This window comes from Rattus norvegicus, chromosome 7 (assembly GCF_021556685.1).
Source record: "Rattus norvegicus strain SHRSP/BbbUtx chromosome 7, alternate assembly SHRSP_T2T, whole genome shotgun sequence".
NCBI lineage: Eukaryota > Metazoa > Chordata > Mammalia > Rodentia > Muridae > Rattus > Rattus norvegicus.
The window spans coordinates 13,282,855-13,302,999 of record NC_141540.1 but is presented as its reverse complement, the minus strand read 5'-3'; the positions used below and the strand labels follow the sequence as shown (position 1 = coordinate 13,302,999).

At 44.3% G+C, this 20,145-nt stretch overlaps 1 protein-coding gene across 1 annotated transcript; it reads left to right on the top strand.

The window, feature by feature from the left end:
- Positions 1-12,582: 12,582 nt before the first annotated feature.
- LOC130046242 (uncharacterized) lies at positions 12,583-18,109 on the top strand. The gene is given in 4 exon segments (NM_001421404.1): positions 12,583-12,817; positions 15,006-15,132; positions 15,334-15,394; positions 15,956-18,109. Coding segments are annotated over 4 exon segments (1,563 nt in total). The 5' UTR covers positions 12,583-12,814; the 3' UTR covers positions 17,328-18,109.
- The last annotated feature ends 2,036 nt before the right edge of the window (positions 18,110-20,145 follow it).

The following is a 20,145-nucleotide window of genomic DNA, read 5'->3' as shown; positions in this document are numbered from 1 at the left end:
CAACCTGTGCTTCAGATGAATGGACACACTGGATGCCCCCATGGGGAGGCTGCTATAATGGCCACTGGAGAAGCATGCTCCGAATCCAGGTGTTCTATGTCCACCCTGGGTATCACCAGAGCAGGTCTCTCAACCCCAAATGTGGGGGTAGGACTGACTTCTTTTGCAAAAATTGGGGATGCGAGTCGTCAGGGGAAGCATACTGGAAGCCTGGGACTATATTAAGGTAGTAGCCAACTACACCTTGGAACCCTAAGTTCCTGGTCAGGTATCCATGCTGGGATGTGCCTGTAACTGGTGCCACCCACTCTGTGTCACTTTTACTGAGCCTGAAAAGAGGGCCAAAAGAGGGTAAAAGGATATACTTGGGGCCTTAGTTTCTATAAAGATGATTATGATGCAGGATTACTGCTTACTGTTAAGTTAAAAATAGAAGCTCCTGGGCTGGAGAGATGGCTCAGCGGTTAAGAGCACCCGACTGCTCTTCCAGAGGTCCTGAGTTCAATCCCAGCAACCACATGGTGGCTCACAACCATCTGTAAGGAGACCCGATGCCCTCTTCTGGTGTGTCTGAAGACAGCTACAGTGTACTTATATATAATAAATGAATAAATAAATCTTTAAAAAAAAATAGAAGCTCCTTATACCTCCCTAGGGCCTAACATGGTCTTGAGCCTCACTAGATCTCAATCAAAGCCTCGGAGACCCCCTGCCCTTCCCAGTACCCCAAGGACTGCCGCCTCCTCCACAGGTGTGACTGCTGACACCCCTACCACCTCTCCTGGGCCCCCAGAAAACTTCCATTTAACTGACCTAGTCAGGGAAGCCCTCAAGGTCACCAATGCTATTAATCCAGAGGCCACCAGGTCATGTTGGCTTTGTTATGATGTGGCTCCCCCCTATTACGAGGGCATAGCGTTTGAAGGGGCAGTGAGCCAGACAGAGGATATTAACCTATGTAGGTGGCAGAATGTCAGGTTCACTCTGCAGTTACTGGGCAAGGGCTGTGCATGGGAAGGGTCCCTCCCTCGAGATAGCTGCTCTGTAACCTACCTTTGACTAGCATCTCTACTTCAGGCTACCTCTTCCCCCACTGGATGGATGGTGGGCTTGCTCTTCTGGAGTCACAACTTATGTTAGTGTGTAGGTCTTAAATGACACCCAGGACTCTTGTGTCCTAGTACAGTTGGTACCCAGACTCATGTACCACCCCTACGAGGAGCTATTGTCTCATTGGGATGAAGGACTGTCGCAAGCCAAGAGGGAACTTATAGGCATCACACTCTCCATTCTGCTGGGGCGAGGGCTAGGGGCATCAGGGGCAGTCACAGGAATATCTGCCCTGACCAAACAACATCAGAATTACTAGAGCTTGCAGGCTGCCATAGACACAGCTATAAGGGAAATGGAGAGTTCCATTCAAAGTTCCTGTTTCTCCAGCAAGGAGGCCTGTGTGAGGCCCTCAAAGAAGAGTGTTGCTTCTATATAGACTATTTAGGAGTGGTAAAAGATTCCATGGTAAAAGTTAGAGAGGGACTAGCAAGGAGAAAAAGAGAAAGAGAGCAGAGCCAGGGATGGTTTGAATCATGGCTTAATTCCTCACCACCTTGATTTCTACCCTCGCAGGACCATTGATAATTCTGATGTTACTTTTAACCTTGGGGCCTTGCATTTTGAATTCCTTCCTAGCTTTTATTAGAGAACAAATCAGAACAGTGCAAATAATGATGTTGAGACAGCAATATCAAGAATTAAATCAGGATGAGACTCAATAATATCAGGGATAATTTTAGGATTGAAATATCCACAAGAAAAAGGGGGGAATGTAAGATTCAAACATAATGCCTGCCAACTATGGCTGCCTTAAGGAAAATACTAGGTGGCTGGGACTTTCCATTATCAGAACCAGAGAGTTTCCAAAGAATTTAGAATAACACCCTGTCCCAGGAAATGAGCTCACCTTGAAGATGGCAAGGGCCCTTAGTAGTCCCCCATCCTCCATTGATGAATGTAGGGGTCAATGTGTGTCATCAAGGACCAACTCATGCTGTTGCCAAAGGCTGTCCCCCACAAGTGTATAAAAGGTGTGTGCTTTTTGCTACTCAAGTTTGCCTCTTTCCCGATTACAGGGCAACCCTAGCATGATGGATCAATAAACCTCTTGCTTGGTTGCATCACTCTCCATCTCCATGTTTTTGTGAGTGGGATCTCCCAGACGTAGGGCTCATCAGGTCCTACAGACTGTGCCAGGAAACTTGGTAAGAATGAGTAGGCTCGGAGACCCCAGATCCCATCTGAGGACCATAAGCATCTCTTTGTTCCCTATCAGATTCTTGGCCCTGAACATGTAACCACACTCCCCGTATAGTCATGTGACCAATGGTCATGTAGCCCAAAACCCAGTTCTCCATGCTAATGAGGTATCTAGCTAGATGGGCCCTGCAAGTTTAGCCAATGAGCTTCCCTTCCTGGGCATTCCTTCCTGCAAAAGGTATTTACTCTCTGGCCCAGCCGGAAGAGGTGGTATGTATGCACTTTCCATGGTGGACAATCAATCAATAAACACTTTGAAACCAAGCACTGTCTCTCATTAAGAACTACTGTGAGGAGCATAGGGAAAGACTTTGTCTACAAAGCTGCACCATCTAAATCTTGCAGAAGATCCCCCTGCGTTCCTAGACTTACCTGCCGTGTAGCTCAGTAGGAATTCCCCTTTCCCTGGCCACCCAAACATCTAGGAGTTTGGGAACCCCGGGCCCCAGGCTCCTCCTAGCAGGGACTAGCAGGCTCCTCCTCCTGACTCTACAGGGTTTCCAGCAGGGACTGGATGCCCTGGAATCCTGGAACCCCAGTTTCAGCCTTAGCCTCTTTCGATTCTCACTCAGGCTGAGGCCCCCACCTAAGGCTGCATTCTCCCACCCGCTGAGCAGTGCATTCCCTCAAGCCAAGCACCCGTTGGTGGAGTAGGGTGAACGCAGTCTAACACCTCCCATCTGATCTCCCGGTGGAGTTCCTACATACTAGCAGCGAGGTGGAACGCAGGGCCACATCATCTCAGGATCAGGATTGATTCTTGCCATTATGTCCTTCCTGTCATTATTAAATTAATATGATTGTTAGAATAGGTGGCGCAGTCTGGGACAAATCATACCTCCCATGCGGGAGGCTTTATTGGCAGAGGTGGCCTCTGGGATGGGGTGAGAGTGAATGAAGAGAAAGGGGCTCAGGCTGGGGTTGGGGGGTCCTTTATCCGGGCCATGACACATGTGATGCATGCACAGAGGGATGTGCAGCAGGTGCTATGGCAGGGGTGGTGCCGTCACCTAGAGATGACATGTCTTGTTGCTGGGTCAGGGAGCTGGCTGTAAGGATGCTTCTAGCTGTCCACGGATGTACCTGATGCTAACATTCTTCTCTTTTTTTTATTAAAAAGAGAGGTGAAAAGAAGGTGGTGGTGGTGGTGGTGGTGGTGAGGTGGGAATAGAAGTGTCAGATCTCTTAAACTGCTTCCTGCTGTCTAAAGGTGTTGTCAATTTGGGGGCATAACTGACACTCGCTGTCAGGGCTCATTCAATAGTCATTTGCATCATGTTTCTTTGTGGACTGTAGGTGGTAATCTTGTTAAAGGAACTTATTGTTTAGTTAGAAAGTCTTTGAATTTGTCATTGGGGGAATGTGGAGATGAGGTTAACGAGGCAGGGACCAAATAGTAAAGACAAAAGAATGAGAAGGGGCATTAGGAACAGTGATATCCACTTCCATTTAGGGTTTTTGAAAATCCAGGAATTAGAGGCATCATGCTGTTCCCTGGGTTTTTGGATGTCTGATTATAGCTGCTGAATTTTGTTTCTCACTATTCTGGACTGGTTGATGTAGAAGCAGCATTCATTCTTCTTCTAGAAACAGGCAAAGACCTCTCGCTGTCAGGACATCTAGTCCTTGTCATTTCTGAAGCACACTGCTGCCAGGGAATTGATCTGTCTTTGGAGGGTGAGCATAGTTTGGGTCACCTCTTGAAGACTGTTGTTAAGCTGGGAAAAGAACTGGTATTCCATGGGTTTTGAATATAGAAGAAGAGGAGTTTGCATTGTTGATACAAGACATGATTGTCCTGTGGCACTAACGTGTGTATCTGGCAAGACAAATACAGGCAGCCCCCATGTTCGTCTGGCCATTTTTTTTAAAAGATTTATTCATTTATTATATATGAGTACACTGTAGCTGTCTTCAGACACACCAGAAGAGGGCATCGGATCTCTTTACAGATGGTTGTGAGCCACCATGTGGTTGCTGGGAATTAAACTCAGGACCTCTGGAAGAGCAGTCGGGTGCTCTTAAACGCTGAGCCATCTCTCCAGCCCGTCTGGCCGTTTTTTTTTTTTTTTTTACAGTCATTTTTTCATCTGGTCAAAGATGAAGCACACAAAGAGCTCATAATATCTAGATGTAATGGTGGTTACAGGGCTGGCAGCAATTTGGATTGGCTCCTGGCTCCTGACTTTATTTGGAAAGACTGCTGTCAGTAGGGGTTTCTTGAACTCAAATCTCCAGATGTAAGGGCTACCCTGGATGGAAAGGAACAGAGCGGGAAGATGAAAGGCCTTATCTAATCCAGTGGGGTCAAGCACAGCTGTTGGAGTGGAGTCTCAGTTTTCTGGGATTGGGGACAAGATGGGTGGTCTCAAGTCTTCAGAGCTTAAGAGAGCAGGGACTTGTTGGGATAGATGTGTAGGAAGAAGAGTCATTTTTGAGGTGGAGGGGTGAAAAGTTTAAGGTGAGACATGTGGACCCAATGAGAGAGTCCTTTGAGTTTAGCAGCTGTGGGAGTCATGAGAATTAACTTGAAGGGCCCCTGGCATTAGGGGGAGAGAGATGAGGGCCAATGATCTGGAGGGGAGAGAAGAACCTGGTTTCCCATGTTTGACAGGCAATGGACTGGGAACAGCATGTGGCCTTGGTAGATGGCGGTCATCAAAGTTTCATAGGAGAGAGCAGAGGTGGCAAAGTAATGTGGTAAGTAGGTGACCAGGGAGGGGAGAACATTTAGGTGAAAGACGGACGTCCATATATGAATTCAAAAGGTAAGATGAAAAGAAGTCACTTGCGGGGAGCTCGTAGCCTAAAAGGAGCCAGAGGTAGGAATTTTATCTAATCAATGTGAAGTTCCTTCACAGTTTGATGGAGTGATTTTTAGGGAGTGGTTGGCTTTTTCTACCTTTTCTGAAGACTGGGAGTGGTGGGAAATATGAAAATGCCAGGGGATGTCTAGGGCTTTAGAGTTTGGGAACTTGAGAGGTGAATTCGTGACCACTGTCTGACTGGAGGGAGGCTGGAACAGCAAATTGGGGAATAGTATCTTGAAGGAGGAGATCAGAGACCGTCTGAGCTCTTCTGTTGTTGTTGGGGAACGCTTCCACCCACCCTGAGAAGGTGTCCACCACGACAAGGAGGTATTTGGTATGTTTGACAGTGGGTATGTGGGTAAAGTCAAGTTGCCAGTCGGTTCCAGAAAGAGAACCTGTAGCCTGGTGGGTAGGAAAACGGGTACTACGATACTGGAGTTGGAGTCTGACATCTGACAGATTTTTTACAAGAGGCCGTGATAGGTTTTAAGTCCTCAGGAGTAGGCTGCAGGTGGTCTTAACAAACTAGGACAATGCTTGGCTGTTAGGATGAAAGCGTTGGTGAAGTAGGACAGAGTCTGACGAGTGTCAGGGAGTGAAGGTGGGGATGTGGATTGTAGTGTAAGAATGTCCTGGGGAGGGTGAGACAAGTCTAAGCCCCTAAAGGCAGCTCTAGCTGCCTTGTTTCCCTTGGAGACAATGGAGTCATCCATTTGGTGGGATCTGCAGTGGACAATCCCAATAGCTGTAGGGAGCTGGGAGACCTTTAACATGACCATAATTTGGTTTGCATTAGGTACTGATCCTCCTTTAGTTATAAGTAATCTACATTCCTTCCAGATAGCAGTGTGGAACCCCCTCTCCCATCCTGCCTCCCCCTGCTTCTATGAGGGTGCTCCCCCACTGACCCACCCACTTCCTCCCATCTCCCTGCCCTGGCATTCCCTTACACTGGGGGATCTATCCTTCACAGGACCAAGGGCTTCTCCTCCCATTTATGCCTTACAAGACCTCTGCTACATATGCGGCTTGAGCCATGGTTCACTTCATTTGTACTCTTTGGTTGGTGGTTTATTCCCTGGGAGCACTGAGGGAGGGGGGTCTTTTGGTTGACATTTTTGTTCTTCCTATGGGTTTGCAAACTCCCTCAACTACTTCAGTCTTTTCTCTAACTCCTCCATTGTGGACCCGTTCTCAGTCCAATGGTTGACTTCCAGCATCTGCCTCTGTATTTGTCAGGCTCTGACAGAACCTCTTAGGTGACAGCTATATCAGGCTCCTGTCAGCAAGCAATTCTTGGCATCCACAATAGTGTCTGGGTTTGGTGACTGTATATGGGATGGATCCCCAGGTGGGGCAGTCTCTGGATGGCCTTTCCCTCAGTCTCTGCACCACACTTTGTATTTCCTCCTGTGAGTATTTTGTTCCCCCTTTTAAGAAGGACTGAAGCATCCACACTTTGGTCTTCCTTCTTCTTGAGTTTCATGTGGTCTGTGAATTGTATCTTGGGTATTCCAAGCTTTTGGGCTAATACACACTTATCAGTGACTGCATACCATACATGTTCTTTTGTGACTGGGTTATCTCACTCAGGATAATATTTTTTAGTTCCACCCATTTGCCTAAGAATTTCATGAACTCATTGTTTTTAATAGCTCAGTAGCACTCCATTGTGCAAATGTACCATATTTTCTGTATCCATTCCTCTATTGAAGGACATCTGGGTTCTTTCCAGCTTCTGGCTATTCTAAATAAGGCTGCCATGAACATAGTAGAGCATGTGTCCTTGTCATATGTTGGGGCATCTTTTGGGTATATGCCCAGTGGTGTTATAGCTGGGTCCTCAGGTAGTACAATGTCCAATTTTCTGAGGAACCACCAGACTGATTTTCAGAGTGCTTGTACTAGTCCACCAACAATGGAGGAGTGTTCCTCTTTCTCCACATCCTCACCACCATCTGCTGTCACCTGAGTTTTTGATCTTAGCCATTCTGACTGGTGTGAGGTGGAATCTCAGGGTCGCTTTGATTTGTGATTCTCTGATGACTAAGGATGTTGAACATTTCTTTAGGTACTTTTCAGCCATTTGATATTTATCTGTTGAGAATTCTTTGTTTAGCTCCATGTACCATTTTTAATAGGGTTATTTTATTTTCTGGAGTCTAACTTCTAGAGTTCTTTGAATATATTGGGTATTATCACTCTATGGAATGTAGGATTGGTAGAGATATTTTCCCTCTCTTTTGGTTGATGTTTTGTCCTATTGACAAGTGTCCTATGCCTTATAGAAAATTTGCAACTTTATAAGGTCATCCATTAGGTTTCTTTACTGCTAGTATAGCAGTGTTTAAGGGGGAAGAGGTAGGATAGAGGAGCTTTTTTCTTAGGAGGTCAGAGATAATAGGCTTAAGACTCTTGAGGCTGAGAGCTGAGGGCCTAACGTCAGAGCTGTGGGACCAGAGTCTGAGGGAGGACGGTTTACCAGCATCATAGTTCACAAAAGCAACTGAGAGGGAAAAAAAACCTACTCCCAGACAGTGATAGGAAGAGGATTCACCCAAGGATAGAAGTTTTAAAATGAGGAGTCAGCTAGAAAGCTGGTCATAAAGACCGTGGCTAAATCTATCCCTTAGACCTGTAGAGGGTAGCCAGTCCTCTCCTGGGACCAGGGTCACTTTATGCCAACTGGAACAGGCAGTTTACCAATCTTCCGGTGTTTGGATGGAGTTGAATAGTCCGGTGGCCAGAAAGTGAGCCTGTGTAGCAGTAGGGTTGAGGTTCATGTCCGTGGGGCTTAACCCATGTGGCAGTAGCCACTCCACAAAGTTGTGGGCTCTGTGCCATTTGCAGCAGAGGAACTGCGAATCCACCTGGGTTTGGGCACCAATGTTAGAATAGGCGACACAGACCCGGACAAATCATCCCATGGGACAAATCTCACGTGGGAGGTTTTATTGGCAGAGGCAATTCCCAGAGGCCCACCTCTGGGAGACGGTGGGCAGGAAGAAGAAGGGGCTGCAGTCCAGCGGAAGGGGAAGAGTCTTTAACCGGGTGTGACGCACGTGACGCATGTGCAAAGGGACCTGCGGTGGGTGTCATGGCGACAGACGCAAGAGCTGCGCTGTCCAAAAATGGACATGATGCTAAGAATGATCCTGGGGCATTTGCACACCCTACTGGGCAGGTTTTCTACAGATTAATGAAGATCTCCTCTCTTGTAATAATGCTATGTGGACAATTGGTGATTTCATAATTCATAATAATTCTATGGAGTTCTAATATCTAAACCAATAATAATTTTGAGCCCTGTATAGTATGAAAGCTGCCATTATAGTTCTGTAAACCTTCACATGTCACAGGCTAATAGCCCTAGGCTAGAAAGCAGGTTTGGATCACATTTATGATCAGGGAAAACATTCCTTCTAGGATGGCTGTGAAACCATTATCAGATAACTGAAGGTCATAAACTAGGATTGGACAATTTATTAGGTGCAAGGACAAAAGATAAAATATCGACAAGTTTATTATACAAACCTTCAATAGTAATGAGACACAAGGTAGGTGATTGGCTCTTGAAAAAACCAAACTATCTTATAACCTAGGAATTATTGTTTTAGACTCTTAATGAACCTGTGGAACTGGTTGCAGATGATGAACATTTAATTAGATAACTAGTCTTAAATGGAGCACATGTAAACCTTTTTTATAACTTCTTACTCAATTTATGGTTTGAATTTATGTTATGAACTATCGAACTTTTTAAAAAAGAGATGCTGGAATGTGATTTGACCATATCCTGAAAAGATATGAGTTAAGCATGACAGTGTAAAGTAGTTTCCCCTGTTTCTTTCTCTTAGAAATAGAGATTTGAGTCTATTTTTAAAGTGAGTCCTCTCTGGGAGAGTAATTTACTCTAGATGACAAGGAGTAAATAAACTCCCAACCTTGGGCCCCAGGGCTGCTTCAATAGACTGCAGAAAAAGAAAGAGCTTCTCCATTAATCCCCCACTGTTTAACAACTGGGTATTAGTCATCTTAGGCCTGTGGTTTCTGGCCTCAGAATAACAGAGTCAAGAAAGGTAAACGTTATTAATATTAACCAACTTTTAGTTTCGCAAACCAACTTTTTTTTTTTTTTTATAAAGGACAACATTTAATAGGGACTGGCTTACAGGTTCAGAGGTTCAGTCCATTATCATCAAGCGGGAGCACGGCAGCATTACAGCATCCAGGCAGGCATGGTGCAGGAGGAGCTGAGTTCTACATCTTCACCAGAAGGAAGCCAGGAACAGACTGCACATCCTCAGGCAGCTAAGAGAAGGGTCTCCAAGCCCACCCCACAGTGACACACTTCCTCTAACAAGGCCAGATCTTCTAATAGTGCCACTTCCTGGGCCAAACATATGCAAACCATCACATTCCACTCCCTGGCCTCCATAAGCTTGTTCAAACACATGAGCCTATGGAGGCCATACCTAAACATAGTATAATAAAAAAGTACATTTAGTCCAACTTCCAAAGTCCCCATAGTCTATAGCGGTATCAACAATGTTAAAAGTTTAAAGATCAAAGTCTCTTCTGAGATCCATCCAATCACTTAACTGTAATCTCCGAATTAAGACAAGCAACCCGCTGGGCAAACTTCACACTCTGTCATCTCCATGTCTGAGGTGAAAGTGGTCTTCAGATCTTCAACTCCTTTTCATCTTTGTTGGCTGCAACAAACTTCTTTCTCCTGAGCTGGTCCCACTCCCTTTTCGCAGCTTTCCTCAGCAGATAGCCCGTGGCTCTGGCATCTTTAACATCTTTAGGTCTCCAAGGCAGCTTGTTTTAATGACTTGGATCCACACAGGATCCTCCAAAGGGCTGGCTTCACTTCTCCAGCTCTGCCCTCTGTGACACTCAGGTTGATCCACTTCACTGCCTCAACTGTTCTTGGTGATCAACCCATGGTACTGGCCTCTCCAATACACTGGGGTCCTCCGTTGCAACCAATAGCCTTTCATAGGCTCTCTTCATGGTGCCAAGCCTCACTCCTTTGCATGACCCCTTCAATCCTGGGCCATCAATTGCAACTGAGGCTGCACCTTCACCAATGGCCTTCCATGGCCTCTCACAGTGCCCAGCCTCAGCTGCTCTTCATGACCCCTTCATGCCTTCACAACCAGTACCACCTGGTGACTCTTACACACGACCAAGTCCAGCCACAGCATGAGGTACAACCTTGGCATCTCTGGAACACAGCTCTCAAAAAACACTCCTCAGAAGATTTCACCTCAGTGATGCTGAACTCTTCCTTAGCTCCAGCTGACCAACATCAATTGTCTCAGTGTTCTCCTTCTCCTCTTGAATATGAAGCCAGAGCCACATGGCTGAAGCTGCTGAGTTCTGCTGCATGCAAGAGTTGGAACATGGCCCCCTCGTTCTATTATATTTCTAACTCCTTCACTGCCAAGCTTGGCTGTGCTGCATCTTGCTCCGTAGACTGACCTTGAATTTAGAGGTCTGTGTGCCTGTCTCCTGGGATTGAAGGTCGCAAACCAACTTTTACCACCTGAAAATTGCTGAAACTTACCCAGTCACTGCCTTCCAGAGAGAACTGGGGGTTGGGCAGGCTCCCAGCAGGTGCTGAGTTGAACCATAACCCCATGGGTCCATAGACTCTCATCCTCTGATTCCCATCGCTCCCCATCTGATATGTGGTGACTCCTGATATGCTGCCTACGCAACTCAGAGTGTGTGTGTGTGTGTATGTGTGTGTGTGTGTGTGTGTGTGACAAAGAGAGGAGGGGGGCGGGGGAGGGAGGGAGGAGAGGCATAACCAGTGTGGGACACTAGTTGAGGGCAGGGATGGGGTTGGGGACTCAGAAGAGTTTAATCTTCTGGATCCATAACACAATTATGGTAATAAATATGACTGCAGTGCAAGAAACCAGGGGATAGAGTTGTAAATCAGGGGTGGAGACCTACTTAGAATCTCCAGGGGGCAGGTGTGGGTTGATCAGTGGAGGAACCCTGTGACCACTCTAGAGGAGGTGGGGTCTGGGACAATGGAGGTGATAATCGAGGCAGACTAACATCTCATGCCATAGCCATCTTTATTCAAAGCCCCAGACTGTATATATTTTGAGGTTTAAGAAAGGCTGCATGAGGGTTGGGATTTAGCTCAGTGGTAGAGCGCTTGCCTAGCAAGCACAAGGCCCTGGGTTTGGTCCCCAGCTCCGGAAAAAAAAAAAAGAAAAGAAAAAAGAAAAAGAAAGGCTGCATGAGGACAGCCAGGGCTACACAAGGGACCCCCACCCCCAACACAAAACCAAGCCAAACCACTTCCCTCAAAAAACAAAGAATAAGAATAAGAATAGTAAGAACAATATGAGGAATATGAAGGAGAAAAGGAAGAACATGTTTTCCTTAGAGCTATAAACATTTCTTTAAATAACAGCGTCAAGCAATATTGAGTAATTTCAAGTAATTTCACTTCTATCGAATAACGCTGGGAGGGACACGAATACACTGAGGGCCCAAGAGTCTTGTCTTGTTTCTTGGCGTGTTCTCACAGCATTCGATTTCTCCTTTAATGACTGGATTCCTGGATAGTGGTTTGACAAGGAGGAGCATGATCACCTTAGGGAAGACCTACTGATACCAGTCTTTCTTCCTTCCTCCCCCCACCACTTGTTTTTTGTTGTTGTTGTTGTTGTTGTTTTTGTTTTTAAAACAGTTTTCTCTGTGTAGCCCTGATTGTCCTAGAACTCTCTCTGTAGATCAGGCTGACCTTGAACTCATGGAGATCCGCCACCTCCGCCTCTTGAGAGCTGAGATTAAAGGTGTGGGCAACCTCCAACTGGCAATGCCAACCTTTTCGAGTCATTTTCCCATCCCAGGACATTACCACAGAACTGACCTTAATTTTGGATGTTTTTAGTCTCAGACCAAGCTGGTTTAAACTTTGATGCCCTCCCTTCACCTCCCAAAAGGTGGCATGAAAGGCCACTGCCACCACAGAAGGCTGGGAGTTAATATTTGGTCAGCAGTGTACAGCTGAGAGAGAAGCGAGCAATCCTAAGTGTGCCTTATTGAAATTGCTGATGCCTGGTGAATATCAGTTCGGTGGCTTAAATTTGACCTTAATGGGCTGGGCGTCGTTTCATTTGTGAGCAGGAGGATCACACAGTGCACAAAGTAACCATCTGTGTGTACTAGACACCCTATGCCTACCCGAAGAAGTGCCTACTGTGTGCAGAAAATAGTGCGGCAACGACTTTGCAGTGGGGGCGCAAGTTCTACTGCAGGTCCGTGCCTGATGGGGAGCCCAGGGCTGGGAACCACTGTTAAGTCCCAGCAAGCCACTGTCTCTAAGGCAAATCTCCTGTCACTCAGGCGTCACTAGCCAATCAGGGCCTCGAGACGGGCTTGCAATCAGAGTGGAGGCGGAAACTTCCGGTCCGCCATTGGCCGGTTTAACTGCGAGTCTGAGGAAGGCTCTAGTGTGTTCCGTGTGGGGGTTGGGGATTTAGCTCAGTGGTAGAGCGCTTGCCTAGGAAGCGCAAGGCCCAGGGTTCGGTCCCCAGCTCCGAAAAAAAGAACCAAAAAAAAAAAAAAGAAAGAAAGTATAGTGTGTGTTCCGTGTGTTGCGCTGAGTCTGGCTGCTGGTAGCTGTGAGGAGAGCGTGCGAGCTGGGAATCCGCGCCATGGTGAGTGGGGCCGCCGTTCCCACGCGGGGAGGATCCGCTGGAGCCCGTGTGAGGTTGACCGGGGGTGCGGAAACCGGCGGTGAGACACAGCGCCCGGTGTTACTCCGTTTGTTCCCGGAGTCTCTGCGCCTCCCAGCTGGAAGTGGAACCTCTCAACGACTTAGTTCCCCTGACTGCGCCTGCGCATAGCCTGGAAGGCGGGAATTGGTGCTTGGAAAGTGTTTACGTCACGTTCAGCGCTCACGCACGCGTTGCTTTCGTCATCAGGATAGGTGGATTGCTGACTGGCAGAGCTCTAGTTTCTCTGGTGTCTTCTAGAAGTTCTTCCCATGGCCCTTGACATTGAGGTGTAGGATCCGTCTGCAGTTAACTCTGCGCAGGTGTAAAGTCTGCCTTATTAACACAGTCGCATGTAGATGCCGCGGGGGTCCAGTCCCTTGTGTCAGGAAGGCCAGCCTCACTTTTTCCTGGCTTAAGTTGGCGAAATTGACCCCAATATTAATTATGATTTTGTTCTGAGTGCTCTCATGTTCTGCTGATCTCTATTCTTTCTCAACAGCACAGTCTTATTGCAGGTGTAGGAGAGTTTTGAAGTCAGATGGTGTCACTGTGCTGTCTGTTCAGTCTTGTGTTGTTCATGTTGCCATTCATGATGACCTTTTGTCATCGGTTTTCTGTTGTTCTTTGCAGAAATCGTTAGACTGTTTTTTGGACGTTTGTTGAATCTATAGCTCAGATTGTGTCCTGAAATAATATTGAGACTTCTTGTCTACAATCTTGGAATTCCTCTCCTTTGATTGAGTTCCTTTCTTCTTTAAATTACAATGTTACAGATTTGGCTACAGGTATTTGTCCCATTTCTGTGTTTTTCTGGCCACTTTATCCATGGTGACGTATAAGAGATATGGAGGTCCGTATTTTCAGTTTACCAACTTTATTTCCTATGCATGAGTGTTTTGCCTCCATGTATGTGTGTTCATCCATTGAGTATTTGGCACCCATAGAAGACAGAAGAGGCCATTAAATGTCCTCTACCGAGATCTGGGGATATTTTGCTGCCATGCTAATGCTGGCAAACAAACTCAGGTCTTTTGTAAGAGCAGTAAGTAGTCTTAATGACTGAGCCATCTCTCCAGTCTTTTTTTTTTTTTTTTCCTCTCTTTTTTTCTTTTTTCTTTTTTTCGGAGCTGGGGACCGAACCCAGGACCTTGTGCTTGCTAGGCAAGCACTCTACCACTGAGCTAAATCCCCAACCCCTCTCCAGTCTTAAACGTGACAGATTTTCAAAATTTTACATGTGAGTGTACCCATTCTCAGGCTAAAATCTGAGTCTAAAGAGAATTAAGGCTGATTATGTGGTTGGATACTGGGAGATGTCTCAGAGCAGACTGGCCTCTGGCCCAATGTATTGGGCTAATGATTGATTTAATGTTTGATGTAATAGTGCCCTTCTCATGTTGTGTCGTGCCACCCTGGCCCTGGATGCAGCTCTGGGAGTCACAGTAACTCACATGTTGGTGGGTTTTATCAAAGGAAAACAACTTCGTGAAATTTCCGGGAAATTTTATAATTCTCCTTACACTTAAGCGGTAGGTCTCTGAAAGGTTTAAGAGTCAGTATCTACGGAGCTTATTAAATACTTTTTCCATCTTTGAAGTTAGGCATTTTGATACAATTTTAATAGCTCTGATATGTTTGAGTGTCTCTCTGTGTTGTCTGTCAGTAGTCCCTACTTTGGCAATGCCATATGGAATTCAGTGGTCCCAGAAATGAGAGGTGTGATCCTCCTTTTCTGTTTCCTTCTTAAAACACTTGGAGACTAATGTCTGTGTTTGAATATCTGTGATATGGAACAAATAGAATTATCTTCTCTCTTCTTTAGTATAAAATGAATTTTATTTGGAGCATGGGAAGTGGGGCGAGACAAGAGTAGAGGCAGAGAAAGAAAGGGGATAGAGAAGGATGGAGAGAGGAGATAGTGCAGAGAGAATGGCTGGGAACACATGGGGTCAGGGAGAGGGAGTGAAAGGGAAGGAGGCAGGGAAGGAGGGAGAGAGAGCACAGAGAGAACACAGAGAGAGGACACAGAAAGAGAAAGACCAGAGAGCGTAAATATTGTCTCAGTGAAATGTACATTTACAATACAGTCATTCTCACCATTTTCATGATGTATGTGTGGGCATTTTAGGCTGCAGTGACCTATGAGGATGTGCATGTGAACTTCACCCATGAAGAGTGGGCTTTGCTGGATCCTTCTCAGAAGAGTCTCTACAAAGATGTGATGCTGGAAACGTGCAGGAACCTCACTGCTATAGGTAAGAATGTGAGTTTCCCTTTACTTTCTAAATAAGGGGACTAGTGTTTCTTGGTTATTGGTCATTTCTGTGATTTCTATTGAGACAGAGGAAAGATGTGGTAAAGGATCAGACATGGTTCTCAGGTTTACCAAAGATACAAACTTAAAATTTGCATACTATCCAATAATATATCATAAAATTTCTGTTATTATATTCTAGGCTACAAATTGGAAGACAGCAAGATTGAAGAACACTGTCAACGTTCTAGAGGACCTGGAAGGTAAATGTCATGTGCGAGCTGATACAAAAGTGTCCCTGAAGAAATTGTAATGTGCCCTGAAGTTGTAAAGAAAAGCAACGGTGGGAATAAGCACAGATTTATGTATATTGATGAGGATTAAATTGTTGCAGGGCTGTGTACTTCAGTTTCAGGTAGCCAACCTGTATTTGCAAGCCAAATTTCTAACAAACATAGAAACCATACCTTAGTACATGATAATATTTTAGTCATAGCCCCATGAGAGCCATGATGTAGAACTGTCAATCCATTTAGTTTCATCCTATTCAAGTATAATAAAAAGCATTGAATAGGGGACCAGTGTATGTCTTTTTATATGCAAACAGTCCTTAGGAAAGCTAGTGTCACTCTATACTTACAGTGACTTTCCAAAGTTTACTGAGAGGAACAGTTTAGTGGAAACAAAAAGGTTGATGTCATGGAGAAACTTTAATCCCTATAGCTCAAGTCTATGGGGAGCAAGAACTTAACCTGTGTGAATACAGTTTGAAAACCTTTTGTTTGTTATTTCTCCTTTAATTGGTATAACATCTGTAATTGCAGATACAAGCCTTGTGAGCATTGGGGACATGGCAGGGAGCAATGTACCTTTGCACATAAGAGTTTTCTTCAGACATATGAAAGAATCCATATTGAAGAGAAGCCCTATGAATGCAGTCAATGCAGTAAAGCCTTTGCAAACTTCCGTAGTCTTCAAAAACATGAAAAAAACCATACTAGAGTGAAACTCTATGAATGTAATCACTGTGGTAAAGCCTTTCCAAGTCCCAGTTCTCTTCAAATACATGAAAGAATTCATACAGGAGAGAAACCCTATGACTGTAATGAATGTGGTAAAGCATTTACAAGTCGAAGTAATCTTCAGGTACACAAAAGAACTCACACAGGAGAGAAACCCTATAATTGTAATGAATGTGGTAAAGCATTTGCATCTCTCAGTTATCTTCAAATACATGAAAAAATTCACACTGGAAGTAAACCTTATGGATGTGACCTCTGTGGTAGAGCCTTTACCCGGCGCAGTAGTCTTCAAATGCATGAAAGAAGTCACACTGGAGAGAAACCTTATGAATGTAATCATTGTGGTAAAGCCTTTGTTTGTAACAGTGATCTTCACAGGCATGAAATACTTCATACTGGAGAGAAACCCTACACATGTAATCAGTGTGGTAAAGCCTTTACACGTTGTAGAGGTCTTCGAAATCATGAAGAATATCATATTCTTGAGAAACCACATAAATGTACTCTATGTGGCAAAGCCTTTGCATATCACAGTAATCTTTATAGACATGAAAGATATCATACTGGAGAGAAATTGTACCAATGTACTCAATGTGGTAAAGTCTTTACATGGCGCAGTAGTCTTCAAGTTCATGAAAGAAGTCACAGTGGAGAGAAACCTTATGGGTGTAATCAATGTGGAAAAGCATTTCTTCTTCGCAGTAGTCTTCAAATACACAAAAGAACTCACACTGGAGAGAAACCTTATGAATGTAATCAGTGTGGTAAAGCTTTTGCACGTCGCTATTCTCTTCAAATACACAAAAGAAGTCATACTGGAGAGAAACCCTATGAGTGTAATCAATGTGGAAAAGCTTATGCAAGTGGTAGTAGTCTTCGAAATCATGAAAAACGTCATACTGTTAAGAAACCTTATGAATGTAATCAGTGTGCTAAAGCCTTTTCATGTCACAGTCGTCTTCAAATACATGAAAGAAATCATACTGGAAAGAAACTTTATGAGTGTGGTCAATGTGGAAAACCCTTTAAAAGTCAAAATAGTCTTCAAATACACAGGAGAACTCATACTGGAGAGAAACCATATAAATGTACTCAATGTGGTAAAAACTTTCCAAGTAGCAGTAATCTGTATAGACATGAAAGAAATCATACTAGAGAGAAACTGTATGAATAATTACTTTGGTAAAGCATTTCCAAATTGGAGTAGTCTTCATAGTCATAAATCTCATTCTGAAGAGAACCCCTATTTGAATATAATTGATTCAGTAAAAGCTTTGGCACATTAGTGTAAACTTCAGATACATTAAAGATCTTATACTGGAGAGAAACCTGATGAATATAATCCGTGATATTGCTTCTATATGTTTTCTTTAAGGTTATGAAAGAATTCCTACTGGAAAGAAACACCCTGAATCTAATAAGTGCAGTAAAGCCTTACACATCAAGCACATTTTCCCACTGAACCATCTCATTGTTGTTTATGTAAGATTAGTGGAACCATTTCATCTTTTTTTTTTTTTTTTTCTTTTCTTTTTTTCAGAGCTGGGGACCGAACCCAGGGCCTTTCGCTTGCGAGGCAAGCGCTCTACCACTGAGCTAAATCCCCAACCCCTCCATTTCATCTTTAAAATAGTGTCTTGTTTTCAAAATGTCCGCAAATTGTCATCCAAGGATAGAGGATCACAGAATAATTCGAATAAAAGAGTAAAGAGGTATTAGACACCTGTGAATTGTTGTCTGACTGGAACATGCACACCAGAGCACAGTTTTATACACGCAAGTAAAATTTATTAAAGATGAAATTAAAGCAAAGAAATAACCAAAATATTCAGAACATGGGCTGGGGAAATGGCTCAGTGGTTAAGAGCACTGACTGCTCTTCCAGAGGTCCTGAGTTCAAATCCCAGCAAACACATGGTGGCTCACAACCATCTGTAATTAGATCTGATGCCCTCTTAAGGTGTGTCTGAAGACAGCTACAGTGTACTTACATATAATAAATAAATCTTTAAAAAAATATTCAGAACATAAATTATTTACCATTCATAATTAATACATTGTAATATTTCAAGAAATGTATGTGTTCATCAAAAGAATGATGGTTCCTGTTTAGACCCTACATTTTCCTTTCACTCTCTTATTATAAGATAGGTCATTTTACAAACATCTCAGCTAGATGTAGAGGTGGACATCTGGAATCCTGCACTTCAAGACACAGGTAGATTTCTGAATTTGAGGCTAGCTTGGACCACATTGTGAGGTCCAGGATGGCATAGCTATGTAGAGAGATCCTATGTCATAAAATCAAACTCTCAAAACAACAACAACAACCAAACCCCAACCAAGCAGCCACCTCTCCCTTTATAGATTCCTTTCCTAAAATAATCTGGATGTGGTGAGAAGTTTGTAATTTTGGCTTCTTTAAAAAAACAGAAATGTTTAGTGAATGTGTTTTTGTTTTAAAATCAGATGTGGGAAATATGGGGCTGCTTAAGATTGTTCATAGAAGCTGTGTGTGATTTGCCTCATGCTTTAGCAGAGGTCTGATTTTTGCCAGCAGCAGATAATTTCTGGAATTGTGTGATGTTTGGACTTTTGGGGACTTTTCAGAGTGTATATAAATGCTAGGGCTCTGAGAGGCAATGTGGGTGGCTGCTTGGTGTTTGGTTGGTATGGTGCAGTTTGTCAGTTAAGTAGCCCTTCACAAAGAAAAGGGAAGTAGAAATTATATATCCTGATGCAATGATCAGTCTTGCCCTAAGGAACTTGACTCTCCTAATCAGCAGGAAGTAGTCTAATGATAACATTACTTCCTTTTCTCTTTATCCTTTTTTCCCCCTCTTCTGTTTAGTGTTAGGGGGTTGTAAGGGAAGAAAAATGGGGTGAAGTGCATAAGAAATAAGAATCCCCAAAGTAGCAAACACCAGCTATCATTGGTGTCCATAAGTGGGGCTAGGTAGAATGGGAAATTTGACTTCAAATGCTGTAGAGGAAACAGTAGGGGATGAAGGAATGGATCTTTTGTTTCAAGATAGCAGCAAAATATTTCAGCTGCTGTCACTGGGAAACTCCTTCCAGTGGTCTGCTCCCAGTGGAAATTTTCTGTTTCTTTTTCTTTTTTCTTTTTCCTACCTTTATTCTGTCTCAGTGGCTGAACAGTTGGAAGAATTGTGGGTAGACACGAGGGACTTGAGTAACAAAAAATGGCAGAAATGAGAAAACAAAAGGGTTTTCTCTGCTCTTTTCTGAAAGTGCTTCAGAGTTGGCAGGGTTGCTGTAACATTGTGGATGGGAGTTGAAGCATTTGAGACGCACAGGAAGAGGGAAAACAACTAAAAGCTCAGTCTGGATGACTGTGCAACAAGGCAGGAGTTTCTCACAGGAGGTAAGAGGGTGAGAAACTGCCAGAGGGGGGTCAGGTCAGAGAAAAGCGGAAAAGGCAGAACAGTCTAATGAAATAGCCCATTTTGAGAGAAAGGGTTCATCTTGACTCAACTGTGCCACCAGAGTGGGAGTAGGGCTGGTGGTGGGTTACCTAATCACCATTTTCTTTCCCAGTATGCCTGCCAGTGTATGCCTGCCAATGGGTGGAACAAGGTTATGACGAGATAGGATGGTGACCTCTAGAAATGATAGCTCTAGGGTGTTTTAGAGAGGCTGTGATTTCATATGGGGTGTCTGCCGCAGACCACCCAGGGGAGTGTGTCAGCAGAGGGACCAAGGCTTGGATTTCAGGTAGAGAACAGATTCGGCATGACAGACAGACACAAACTCGAGGTGTGTGCTGCTGCATAGATTTAAGCAGTTAGAACAGGTACACCATAATTGGCAATCATCCAGCTCTTATTCATCACCCCACCAAATGTCCCATGCAAGGAGGGAAACAGAACGTACAGTCTAGGAAACAATCCTCAGCTGCAGACAATAGTTTAGAAAACTGCAGTTATACTGCCAGACTTGTGGGCACCAGGTATGCATTCATCATTTATCTT